The sequence below is a fragment of the Peromyscus maniculatus genome, chromosome 1, assembly GCF_049852395.1.
Source record: "Peromyscus maniculatus bairdii isolate BWxNUB_F1_BW_parent chromosome 1, HU_Pman_BW_mat_3.1, whole genome shotgun sequence".
Lineage (NCBI taxonomy): Eukaryota > Metazoa > Chordata > Mammalia > Rodentia > Cricetidae > Peromyscus > Peromyscus maniculatus.
In genome coordinates, this window is record NC_134852.1 from 101,551,732 (window position 1) to 101,565,206 (window position 13,475).

At 36.8% G+C, this 13,475-nt stretch overlaps 1 protein-coding gene across 5 annotated transcripts in view; it reads left to right on the forward strand.

The window, feature by feature from the left end:
• The window catches only part of Dlg2 (discs large MAGUK scaffold protein 2), a 1,859,766-nt gene that overhangs the window by 22,268 nt on the left and 1,824,023 nt on the right, over positions 1-13,475 (forward strand). For all 5 annotated transcript variants that reach the window (XR_013043174.1, XM_076547134.1, XM_076547135.1 and 2 more), the window contains exon 2: positions 6,001-6,132. Coding sequence is in view for 4 of the 5 variants with exons in the window: in XM_076547134.1 (XP_076403249.1) it covers positions 6,001-6,132 (132 nt within the window). In the remaining variant the exon portion in view is untranslated. The remainder of the gene's footprint in view (positions 1-6,000; positions 6,133-13,475) is intronic.

The window sequence follows — 13,475 nt, forward strand, 5'->3', positions numbered from 1 at the left end:
CTGGTGGCCTAAGACTACTACAACCATCACAGGTGATGGTAGTTGAGATAGAAGTTCCATAGATTTCCCCTACAAATAGACTGTTTCAGAGGCTCTATTCACAGGTATGCGTTGGGGTGGGGGCTTTGAGGATCTGCCCAGTGTTAGGTTTCTCCAACACAAACTGATTTACAGGGCAAAGCCTTATGCCCACAACTCCATTTTATCTGTTAGCAACTGCCCACTCTTCAAATACTTAGGCTACCTAGACTGATGCTAAGCTGGGTCATGCTTGAGTTTCACATCTGATCAATTTCTGGGTATACCAAGGCTCACACTCCAGCTAGTAGTGATTCAGGATAAAATGTGAGTCATTCCCACTGGGATAAGGTCTCTGTCTAGTGCTGGAACCCTATCTGTAAACACTGGTGTGGTAACAGCTGTGCTGTCTTAAGCTGGTGAACAGGTCATAAAGACACACTGTTGGTCACAAGGCTGATGCTAACATGAGTTACACCTGAGTGTCATAAACCCACAGGGACCTGTGTAGTATTCAAAAGAGTGTGGGTATGCACACAGCCTCCCTGAAGGGTGAGGAATGCTACAGGACAAAACTCTCATTTGTTCTACTGATGTAGAGGTCTCTACAGGGTCTTCATTATAGTGGTGAGGTTGGCACTGGGCTCTAATCAAAGCCCTGAATTAGCTTTCTATCTGGTCTATCTACTAACAGGTTGAGGAGTGGGGGCAGAGGCAGCGGGCCACCTGATCTAACAGCTTCAGTGGTTCAGCCTGTGGGTATTATCCTGGCAGTGGGGGTCATAGAGCTTTGCTCAGAAATGTATACACTGAAGTAGACACAAATAAAAAAAGACCTAGATTTCAAATCAAGTCTTAAGACCTGCACTTGATTTTTCTTTCCTGCCTCCAAATAGGATGTGTTTCCATCCTCACAGAGCTTCTTGGAGCTAGGGCAGGTGTAACATGGGCAACTCTTCCTTATTGCCTTCTTTAAAGTGCGTATTCATTTTGTTTTACTGAAAGCACTCAGTTTCCTTAGCTCTTGTGGAGGTATTTGTTGTGTGAAAAACTTTCCAAATCGAATTCCATTGGAGAATGAGCGCAGGAGGGTCTGATTCTTTTTCTCCACCCATGATGATATTTTTTTATTTTTAGCTTTGTCTTTTGAGACAGAATCTTACTACATAGCTTAGACAGACTCTAAATTTATAGGTCTCCTGTCTTTGTCCCCAGAGAGCTGGAGACACCATTGTAGGTGTGTGCATTGCTGCACCTGGCTTTGCACTCTTAGGGAAAGGGGACAAACTATGCTATGTCTTCCTTTATCCATCATTGCTTAACTGAGATTCTCACTTTTTTTTTTGAGATAAGGTCTCATTATAGCACAGGCTGGTCTCAAACTTACTGTGTGTGTAGCTGAAGATGACCTTAAACCTTTTGGTCTTTCTGTCTGTATCTTCCGACTGCTAAGATTGTAGACATATGCTACCATGCCTGTTTAAAAATCTATTTTATTCATTCTTTAAGACTTTCATACATGGTTTCACTATATTTTGATCATATTCTGTTCCCACATTCCCCTCCAAATCCTCCCAGATCCACTAACTGAGAAATGTTTTAAAAAGTGTTCAACATTCTTAGCCATCAAGGAAATAAAAATCAAAACCCTGCCTTTTTTCATGAGATACTGAGCATCAAATCCAGGGCTTATTTTATACTAGACAAGTGCTCTGCTGACTACACTATATATCTCCAGGCCCGGATTCTTACCTTTGTAAAGGGAGTAGTCTTGAAATCCCCCTCCCAGCTAAAGTGATAGATGAAAGATGGAAGCGGGGGACTAAGCTCTGGCTATCTGATGGAAGACTGTGTTAGGCAGAACTGCAAGGCCTTGAGGTAAGAGTATTCTTGGTGCACTTGAAAAAGAACTAAAACCACTGTGGTTGGAGTAGGTTCAGCAAGAGGAGAAGTGTAGGAGTCAAGGTGGGCATGGTGAGTCATACATTTCATCATGTATGATGGTTGGAGGATCATGGATTCTAGGCTTGGGCTACATAGTGAGCTTGAGGCCAGCTTGGTAGCATGGGAATTGGAGGCCAGCCTGGTTTATGTAGTGAGTGGAAGTGATGAAGAAGTGATTTCCTTCATGATATAAGAGGAAAACAGAGTGCTGCCCTAGAGATCATAATGAGTTGGAGTTGGCACATTCCAACTTGTAAGAGCTGAAGAATAATGGGCCTGTGGTGGCAGAGTGCACCATGAGGGAATTACATAGTATAGAAGGTCTGTTTACCTCATGGCTGCTGGGCAGTGAAGGACAAAGAGAAAAAAAGTAGCTGGTGTCCCAGTGTCTCATCAAAGGCACGCCCCCATGACCTGGTTTATTCCAACAAGGCTGGACCTCTTTAAGGTTCCATCACAACCCAGTAGTGCAATGGGCTGACGACCAAACCCTTAATATGGGGTCATATTGTAGCATTTCAGAACAAAACTATAGGACCAACATTTGTATTATGACTACTCATTCATCAATTCCAACCCCAGTAAAAATCTGGCAAAAACTAATAAAAATTCCTGAGAGTCAACAAACAAAATTGATAATAAAATAACATGTCTTATCCTTACATTAGTAAACTTTATAATAAACTCATGTAAGTGTCTTCAGTAGTGCAACAGCATCAGAGGCTACTGTTGGGTCACATGAGATGACTCAAAACTGACCATTGGCTTTGTGAATAAGGAAATGAGAGGTGACAGTGACAGCGACTCTTCTGTGAAATTATAGTCTGATTAAAGTAGTATACAAAACAACCAAAGGAAAGGAAAAATAGACAGCAAACATTTCATGGAGTTTTGTTATCGAGTGGGTTAGCACTGTAATTAGAACTGGAGTCAAATATTTTTAAAGTCAGTGGTTTGGGCCACAGAGATGGCTCAGTGGTTAAGAGCACTAACTGCTTTTTCCACAGGACCCCAGTTCTGTTCCTAGCACCCACATCAGGTGTCTCACAAATATCTGTTTCTCCAGCTTCAGGAGTGCCAATGATTTTGGCCTCCATGGGAACCTGCACTCAGACACACACCTACACATAATTTAAAGTCATAAAAATTAATCTATAAAACAGGTCACTAGTAGTTCAGGTTATTTATATGCTGATGGGAATGACTGAAATAATTAGAAACAATGATGATAGAACAGTATTCTGGGGTGTAGATATGATAGGATTAAAGGATAGATTATTAAATCTACTTTTAAAGAGCAACAGCTTGTTTGAAATGTTTTATAATGCTATGGATTTTAGTTTATTGATACAAATTTAAAGTTAATTTTGTTATACTGTATGTATATTTCTACTCTTGTTTAAAGTATTTTGTTTGTGCAACTCATTTAAAATTGTAATGTACAGTTGAGAAATACAGATTAATAATTTATCATCTATGATAATCAAACTTACAGTCACATTAGTTAAGTTTTCTAGGTATACATGATATTTCAATTAGGTAGGTAATCTTCAAACACTTCAAAGACCTACAAAATATGGCATTTAAAATGTTTTAAAAACTTAAGACTTTCTGGACAGTGAGACACATCTGCTCCTGGCAGCACTGATTTACTTCAAAGAAAAAGATGGGCATAAAAAACACTCTATATGGAGTTTATCTTGGCAAAAATAGCCATTTGGGCAAGAAACTGCTCTTGCCTGGACTGCTTGACAAAATGTTGTATGGAATGGACATGCAGGACCCATAGAAAGGTGACCACTGAACTTTGCAAGGCAAGATGGTCCTTCAGGTTCCTGCTTCACAGAGAAGACTGTCAGACATTCTACAGGACAAAGAGAAAAAATGACTGAGAGACTAGGCTTATGGGCTAAAGATGAATGCCCCAATGTTACAGAGGAACTTTGGGTAACTGTCCAGGCAGGCAACTGTCTTTGTCATTTCCAGAATTTTAGAAGTTGCTCACAATGCATTTCCTGTTTACTTAGGTATTATTATATCCTTCTGGGGTCTTTGATGTAGTTAAAGACTACATAGTTATAATTTTCCTTGGTTATGATAGAAGATAAATTAGATATAAAACCTTAGACTCACAAATATAGGATAAATAAAAGTTTTCTTCTTTAATTTTACAAAATACAAATAAACTAAATATTGTAACTGTAATTCTTGCTTGATAACTGTTTTGTTATATGTAATTTTAATAGGTTAAAGTTAAAACCTTCTTTTTGTTTAGACAGAAAAGGGGAAGTGATGGGGAATGTCTATCTGTATGCTGCAAATATGTGTTTCTCTGATTGGTTGATAAATAAAGCCGTTTGGACTATGGCAAGGCAGCTTAGAGGCAGGTGAGAAGTTCAAAGAGAGAGACAGGAAGAAGGTGGGGAGAGATGCCAATAAGTCACCCAAGGAGCATCATGTAGTGGGACACAGGTAAAGCCATGGAACATGTGGCAATACATAGATTAATAGTTATGGGCTAATTGAAGATATCAGAGCTAGCTAGCAAAAAGCTTGAGCCATGGTCATGTAGTTATAATTAATATAAGCCTCTCTGTGTTTACTTGGGGGATGCGAGTGGGAGAGATTTGTACTGACTGCTGGCAGGCCGGGACACAGGTAATCTTCTGGTTACACTCTGGAGTAGGTAAGAAAGCATAAAAAAGATCTATAGTAGAGGATTTTACTTTTGATAGAAGTGCAAATATTTCATCCATAGTAACAGATGGCCAAAATATGAAACGGTTTCACTAAGTCAATATATGCTAAGAGTTTGTAGCCTGTTCGGACTTACAGTGAACTAGGAAGTACTATCAGCTAAGAAAGGTTGTGTGTGGGGAAAGAACTGAAGAGTTCAGGAGAAAGGGAGTTGTGTTCAGAAATAAAGCAATCAATAAATGTTAATTGTTATTACATTTCAAGTGTATTTCACCTATGTGCAAAATGTGTCACTCTGGGGACTTCCAAGGAGTTTTTCTGAGGGGTGAAGAAACTAGTTATGATGTTTTATTTTACATTACACTGTATATACTCTGAATGGCTACAGGATTTGTGCACAAACTGTTTTTGAAACAGGGGAGATAGTGTTTAATTTTAACCATCAGAGATGGCTCTAAGAGAGAGAAAAGGAGAGAGAGAGAGAGAGAGAGAGAGAGAGAGAGAGAGAGAGAGAGAGAGAGAGAACATTTGAATGAGGTCTAAATTAAAGAAAGGTAGGTTTTCAGTTGGCTTATCATTTGCTTTCTATGTAATAGACATTGGGCCGAGGACTATTGTTTTACTTATTACTAATACTTGTGAGGAAATGGGAAGTTCAGAGAGGTTAAGTAACATGCTGTAGTTCATATGTAGTGGCTAAGTGGGTTTCATGTCCTGAGTCAATGAGGTCTTTCAATAGAACACTGATTCTAGGGTGAGATAGTGGTAGTGGGGGGAGTATCTTAGTACAGGGAGTAGTAAGGTGTGTGTGTGTGTGTGTGTGTGTGTGTGTGTGTGTGTGTGTGTGTGTGTGTGTAGAGGGAAGTGAGAAGGGAAAGTAAGTATGATTTGGGTACTGTGTGCTTTTGAAAGATATGACACATACACTGGAAAATAAGGCAGAAGATGTGCGTTGCAAATTCACGGAGGGGAGGAGGCCTTAAAGGTCATAAAGGATGTCTGACATTATTTTTAGGCAGTCATCAATTTACTATGGTTCTTTTCTCTTTATCAATGGAGTCACATTCATTATGTGAACATCTGGCCAGCAGTGTATTTTTGCTTTGCATTGTTTCACAGTTGCAGATTCTTTTGGAAGATGAGACTGTAAGAAAACCAAAGTGGGCTTTGAGATTAGCACTGTGTATAATTATTAATTTCATTTGGCAGTTCCTGGAGTAGATGATCACTTTGCTGAATTATTTGTGTCATGAAATCAGGAACACAGCTATAACATAGATGAGTTTGATCAATGGGTTTCTCTGGGACCACATGGTGGACTTTAACAACTGTGTCTTTCAGATACTGATCGAGCTTTGTTGTTACTGGAAGAATACTGCAAGAAACTAAGAAAACCTGAGGAGCAGCTGTTGAAAAATGCTGTTAAAAAGGTGATGAGCATTTTTAAGAGCAGCTTGTTTCAAGCCTTGCTAGGTATGTATTACAGAAATTACTTATGGTCTTAATCACCAGAATCAGGCTACATATTTTTGAATAATGTCCTAGATAGCTAAGTTTCACACACACACACACACACACACACACACACACACACACACACACACACACACACACAAAATAAACAAAAAAACCCTGATAATTTTTCTTGTTACTCAAAGGGCAGATTCCCTCCCCTCTTATTTTCACTTAGAAAACCAATTGTAAAATATAAATAAAGGATAAATTATTGAAAAGTATCATTATTGAAAGGATATTTTGTATGGGAAGAGAAAGGTACCCAGGTGAGAAGCTGAGTGTGCTGTGGAGTTGGGGATAGGTACCATAGAGAACAAATAGTATGGAGTTGTTCTCACAGCTCCGCTGTCCTTTTCAGAACAAGGTTAAAGAAAAATCCTTCATCTCTTTTGCTTCTTTTAGGAAAATTTAGGTCAATAATTGAAAAGTTTATTGATGTAAACTCAAAAGTTTATTGATGTAAACAGAATTTAAATTCAATCTGTCATGAATATAATTAGATAATCTTAGCCTCCTCTTTAATGATATTGAAGAAAATCAAGGCTGTGTTTTATTGATAGATGTCCTTATACATCTATCTTTCACATTTTTTTTGAGACAGGGTTTCTCTGTGTAGCTTTGAAGCCTTTTCTGGAACTGACTCTGTAGCCCAGGCTGACCTTGAACTCACAGAGATCCGCCTGCCTCTGCCTCTTGAGTGCTGAGATTAAAGGCGTGCACCACCATGGCCCAGCCTATCTTTTTCATTTACTCACATAGCTTTATATTGATCTTTTCAAGGTGTTTTAAGAAAAAAAGCAACAAGGAAAATCAATCAATAAATCATTATTTCCTTCAAGAAAAACAACAAATTGAACATTAAAACAACTCCATTTGACACAGGAGACTTTTTTTTCTGATTATTTATGTTTAGCATCAGGAACTGAGCTCAGCACTTGTATGTGCTAAGCAACAACATAAAACATTTTAAAAGAAATAAGTGAGTCAACTAGACTTTTTCATCACATTTAAATGCTAGCATGTATTGGAAGAAAAATCTAACTACAGGAATATATGAAGCTTAATGTTAAAATATCTTCTTTTTTACTTATTAATATGTTTTTTATTTCAAGCTATGAATATACCAACTGATACACCCCAAGATTATAGTTTCAGTATAATTTAAAAGATGATATTAAGTTTTAAAGAGTTGAAAATAAATTTATTGAATGTAAATGGAAGTTAAAAAGCTCTATAAAATTATCTTACCTGTGGGAAAAATAATTCTTTTCATCTATTGTGGCTGGCAAGGATTAATGACACAAACAAATATAATCATCTCAGCTAGCATTAAATAAAAGCAACTCTAAATGGAGCCTTACAGAATTTAAATAAACAGTCATTAGAGAAGAGTATTTTACAGAACATTTTAAACCACAAATTTCTGAATTAAGTATTAATAGTATCATTTAGTTGATGACTCATAAAGGCCATTAACTAAATGGCAGCACATCTCAATTGGTTTACGTGATGTGTTTAGTCGAGACTGGCTGTCTTTGGGGAGCTTGAGCTCCTGAGAACTGGTTTAGGAATAATACTGTCAGATGATTCAGATAAGTCGAAATGCTTTGAAATGTAATCATTTGATAGCACTGTTACCTAGAGGACAAGAAGGGAGAGGAGTGAGACTAACAACTGCATTTTTTCCATTATTTTAAGTGAGCGATAAATATCTTGGCTGAGAGCCTATAGTGTGGCTTGAATGTCTCTAATAAATCTGTATAAAAGCTGTTATGTAATAATCTGCATACCATGTTACTTTGGCTGGCCCTTTAATGTCAGTTGGGGTTAAACCCAAATGCAAAGAAGCACTGTGCAGCAGTACACATTTTTTTTTTTTTGTTGAATTGTATGTGGAAGCAAAGTATTGATCATTAACTTATCATTAAGGACTGTTTCACTGGGAGTTTTCCTTAAGGTCTCCCTGTGCATCCTGAAGAAGATTCAGATCTTTATAAAAACATGGATAGGCTGTCATTGATAAATAAAACATAGGTTTATTGTCTATAACTTGACTTCTCCTCTCACCCTGCACCCATTTTGTTACAAATAATGAAAGATGTCTAATATTCAGATAGCCAGTGCATTGAAATAGTACCTTGGATGAATCCTAGCTAACTTCATAAAGAAGACTCATAATGCCAAAAAAGCCAACGCAAATGGATAATGAAATGAAACACTATTCCTGAGGACTGTGCTGCAACATTTACACGTGACCAGGAAATCAAACCCTTTTTGAGCACATGAAGAACATTGGTCTAGAAATAAATATTTTTTGCAGTCCATCATTTGCTTTAAAGTATCTCTCCAAGGCAGCAGTAATGCTTTTCTAATTTTTAAACAAAAATTTTATCTGATTATAAAGGTAATATACATTTTAGAATGTTTTTTGAGTAAACAAAGTAAAAGAATATAAAATGAAATGATAAGATAGGCTGTATTTGCGGCAAATAGCAGGACAAGCCTGGAGCATGGTGAACTGTTTGATGGCCTTTCTTTCTTACTTCCCCAGTTCCTTTGCTATTTACTTTGATTTCTCATTTGTCAGTAGTTCAGAGTGGAATAAAGTACTTTGAAAGTTAGCAAGGATCATTCATTAACACATAAAGCAAGCACATGATGTATTTATATATGATACATACATCACTTGCATTTATGTATATAACTCAGATGTTCTTATATTGTTCTCAATATTTTAGGAGAAAATATTCTTCTTAATATTTTGAGAAAATAAGTAGTAAAAGATAAGCAACTATTTTTTACAAAACACCCCCACTCAATTATTTGTTGATCTACTTATTGATATGCAGTGCTGGCAAGAAGCACAGTAACCTGTACCTGGCATTCGCAAGCACAATGTATTTGGAAGACGCTTTCATTGCTTGTGTATGCTGGTTACTATGGTTAAACATCTACAAAGGGGAATTTATGAAACTCAATCTTGAAAATACTTCATGTATGTTTAAATTATAAATATAATTACTGATATACCCTCCAATGATATGGTTTCAGTATAATAAACATTAAATTTTGAAAAAATTGAAAGTCAGTTTATTGTCAATATGCTAGAAACTACATTCTAGATGTTAGGCTTAGGGTGACATCTTGTGGTCTGATCATAAAAAAATTATTCAATGGATAATCACAGTTTTACAGTTTTCATACTTTCAGCACTTTCCAGAGTTTAAATATAAGTTCATAGTATGTGAACCCTTATATTAATAATACATATTTAATAATTTTTATTCAAAATAGTAAACAATTTTTAAAAATACTTGTCATGTGCTAGACGTCGTTCTCTGCAAAATGATGTAGTAGTGAACTATATGAGACAATGTTTAGTTTTGTGAGCAAATGAAGAAAATGCTATAGGGAATAGAGACATTATATAAGCAATTATTTAGTTATTAAATTATAGTGATGTTATGGACAGAAATCAAAATATATGAGAGTTTTTTAAATCACATTTTGAGTTTTAAAATCTCTATAATTTCCTATTATACAAATTCTTTTAATTGAAATATGTGTGTGTGTGTGTGTGTGTGTATGTGTGGTGTGTGTTCATGTGTGTGCATATGGGGAGGCCAGAGGAAACTATTGGATGTTCTTCTGTGTAACTCTGATTATTCTCTTGAAGTAAGGTCTCTCACTGAACTTGGAACTATGTTGGCATCTGTCTCTGCCCTTAAAATGTTGGGGTTACATGCCCATGCAGCCACTCCCAGAATTTTTTTTTCATGCCTGGAATTTTATGTGGGTACTTGGGATTTGAACACGAGTCCTTAAGCTTGTGTAGCTTGTGCTATTACCTGAGGGCCATCTTTGCAGCATCCCATTATACTAATTCTAATGTAATATTATTTAAAAAAAGCCCTATTTAAAGCACATCAAGGCTGTAACTATTACTAATTGTGTGTTTTTGTCACGTGATCATAAGGAAATCAAGAAATTTTTATAGATTACAACTAATGCGAAGGATTGTACAATTATGTGAATTTAGAATAACTTGGGTGTTATCTTTCAAAACAGGTTCTCACACTATGACTTTTGTATCAGCAGCACCAATCACCCATCAACTTGTGTAGCTCTGTGTCTCACCTGAAAAAGCTACTGTTCAATCCCAGACTCTGGCATTAGAGCTCAGCAAGTAGTGTCTAAGTAACTCTTTCAGGTGATTCTGAAGTGAAATGTGTATTCTAACCATTCAAGGAAACTCACAGGGTGTTTGAATATTACTCATGAGCTTGCAAGAAAATGATGTTTCTTCATTCTTACATTTGTAAAGATCTAATTTAGTCTTTAAGAAGATGAAAGAACTTTTAACATTCTGAAGTTCTTTGAGGATCCATAAATTTACAAATATTATGGAATCCAATTTCCCTTTAAAATAAACAGTATATCTGAAATATGTAAGCGACCCCCCTCTGAATATTTAATGATAGTTCCTGCTTGTGTTGTTGTGAATAGAGAACAGCAAAATTACATGGAGCTGCTTCTGTTACGTCACGGGCAATTGTCACACTCACTAGGCAATGCTTGCATATGCACCAGTGAAACAAAACAGTCTAAGTTATGAACCCTTACTTAAGCCTTAAATTTTTCATTACACTTATTTGTATGTGTGTGTGCACATGCATGCATGTACACACATTGTGAGTGTGCATATGCACTGGCATGTGTACTGTGGCAAGCATGTGGAAATCAGAGGATAACCAAGGGAGTTGGCTCTCTTTACCATGTAGGTCCTGGGGATGTAACTCAGGTTGTGAGGCTCCATGGCAAGTGTTAGGTCATCTTGCCTGCCTCTCAAATAAGTATAAATATTTTTTGGCTAAATAGTGACTATTAAATTCTTGGATACTAAAGTCTATCATAGCTCTTTACAATACTCATTTAAATACACTAACCAGGGATATTCCAGTTATTACAATTTGAGTAGTAATATTTCACAACATATTTATGAAGTTTTACTTAGTCACATAGACATGTGGAGATGGATGCTATGAAGTCCAGATCTAGGACCTTAGAGAGAAATTGTCTCTTAAAGTCAAAGTAATATTAACACATATGCACAAATGTCAAGTCAGTACGTAATTGATAATTAGACTCTAGGGGCTGGACCAAAGTGCTGCAGGAGTTCAGAGAAGCCTGGGAAAACTGTAGAGCGATGCTGGGAGGTGATGCCTCTATATAATTCTGCATCTTGTCTCTGATAGGACTGTGCTAGAAGAGACTAGAGAAAGTTATTTTTCTCATCTATTCACTGATTCATTGACAAGACATTATTGGAAAACTGTGCCAGGTTCTATTACACTTACTTTGGAGACATGAATTAGATAAAGTTGAAGAGACAGTTTGTATTTACAATTCCAGTAAGTGACACAGAAGAGGAGTGGAAGCTTCTATGAGTGAGATTGTTTGGGCAGTGGCCTTTGAAATGCTGAAAATTATACAAATACTATGAGAATTGGAGGTGCTTGCGGGAGTGTGTCTGACTGGAAGATGTTTTTGATTTTAAACCTTTATAATGCCCTTTGTAAATTGGGTTGGGAGTCTCACTGGACCCATGTCTTTAAATCAGTGAATCAAGAATGTGAAGCATAAAACATGACTCAGACAATTGTTTTAATTCCCTTTGTTAAACAGCCACAGTCTGGGTGAGATTCACTGACTGTCTCATCCCTGGAAAGATGAAATACTTCTTGTTGGACACTTTGGGTCAAATACTATCAAGAGGTTCGATGCCATTCTTGGCTCCGGACTTCATGTATTATTGCAAGATTTATGTCACCAGATGGCACCATTTAACTAAAGTTATGTGCTTGGGCTGCTTATAAAGCGGCTGCTGCTAAATGGAGGATGCTTGGATTTGTGCTATAGCTGAAATACTAAAAATAATAATAATAATAATATTTTACTCTGGTGATACATGAGACTTCTCTACAAAGATAGACAGTCCAACCCAATGTCTTTTTGGAAGCATGACAGAATCTAGTGATTTCTTCTCGGCACATAGTGGAAGAAAATTTGGAGCTGGTCCCCATTATCAGTGTGTGGCAGCTGGCAGAAAGAATACTCCAGTTTTTTTCCTACTTAGGTTTTCCTATAACCAGCATGATCATTTTATTAATATTATACCAACAAATCATTTGGTTGTTGACTATTTTTAGGGAGTTTATGTATATAATAGATAGACAATCCTTAGAGATTTTTTTTTTTAGAAGTAAGTCCTTTAAAATGACCTAAATTGGCATGGTATCAGCAGTTAAAGGCTGTCAGCAGAGTATATATTCTTTTGAATCGAATAATAAAGTAGTGTAATATAGACAATATCATAGGATAAGCAGTGTCCTAGGGGAAGGAGTGTTTGCCACGTGGCTAAACACTTCTCCTGCAGAACGTGCTCAGAGTTTTGGTGGAGCACTTCCTGCGCAGTGCTATTGTTCTCTGAAAAGTGTGGTTTCTCTTAGGAGACTGGGAGCTTCTGGAAGGCAAGGCCTGGCCTGGTTCTAATTCAGTTGGTGTGTGATGTGGAAGAGCACGTTAAACTTCTTTTATTTTAAAAAACAAAGGTGTTTCAACCTCTGCTCCATGAGACACTATGTTAGGCTTTAGGGAATGTGTTGACAAGAATATGGGTCTTATTTTCATGGAACTCCTGGTCTATTAAAGGGGACATGTGTTGAAGCAATGACTAATCTGGTAAGAACTGTTTGGAGGAAATAGATAAAACCATGAGGAGTTTTTTCATCTGATTAAGTTCATATTATACTGTATTTAAAAATGTTCAGAAGTGGGGCCGGTGAGATGTTTCAGAGATTAAGAGCACTTCTTGCTCTTCCAGAGGACCTGAGTTTGATTTCTAGTACACATGTCATGTGGTTCACAACTGCCTGTAACTCTTAACTCTAGGGGAATCTGATATCTCTTGTCTTCCTGTGTCCGTGTGTGCATATTCTGCCCCATACACATGATTAAAAATAATATAAATAAGTTTTAAAAATGTTTGGAGTCAGAAGCTTATGTAAATAGAGTTTTATTTTATTACATAAGAAAGCAAAGCTACAAGAATGTTCTAGTCAATGTTTCTGCAATTATTCTAGTGTTTTTTGTCATTATTTTGGATGACTAACCATGGCTCTTTTGCCATTTCAGATCCCACATTTGAGACAAGAAAGGGATGAGAAGGGGGAAAGAACACTCACAATTATTGTTCTTTTATTACTAGAAAAGCAGAGTATCTACTCCCTATATCATGTCAC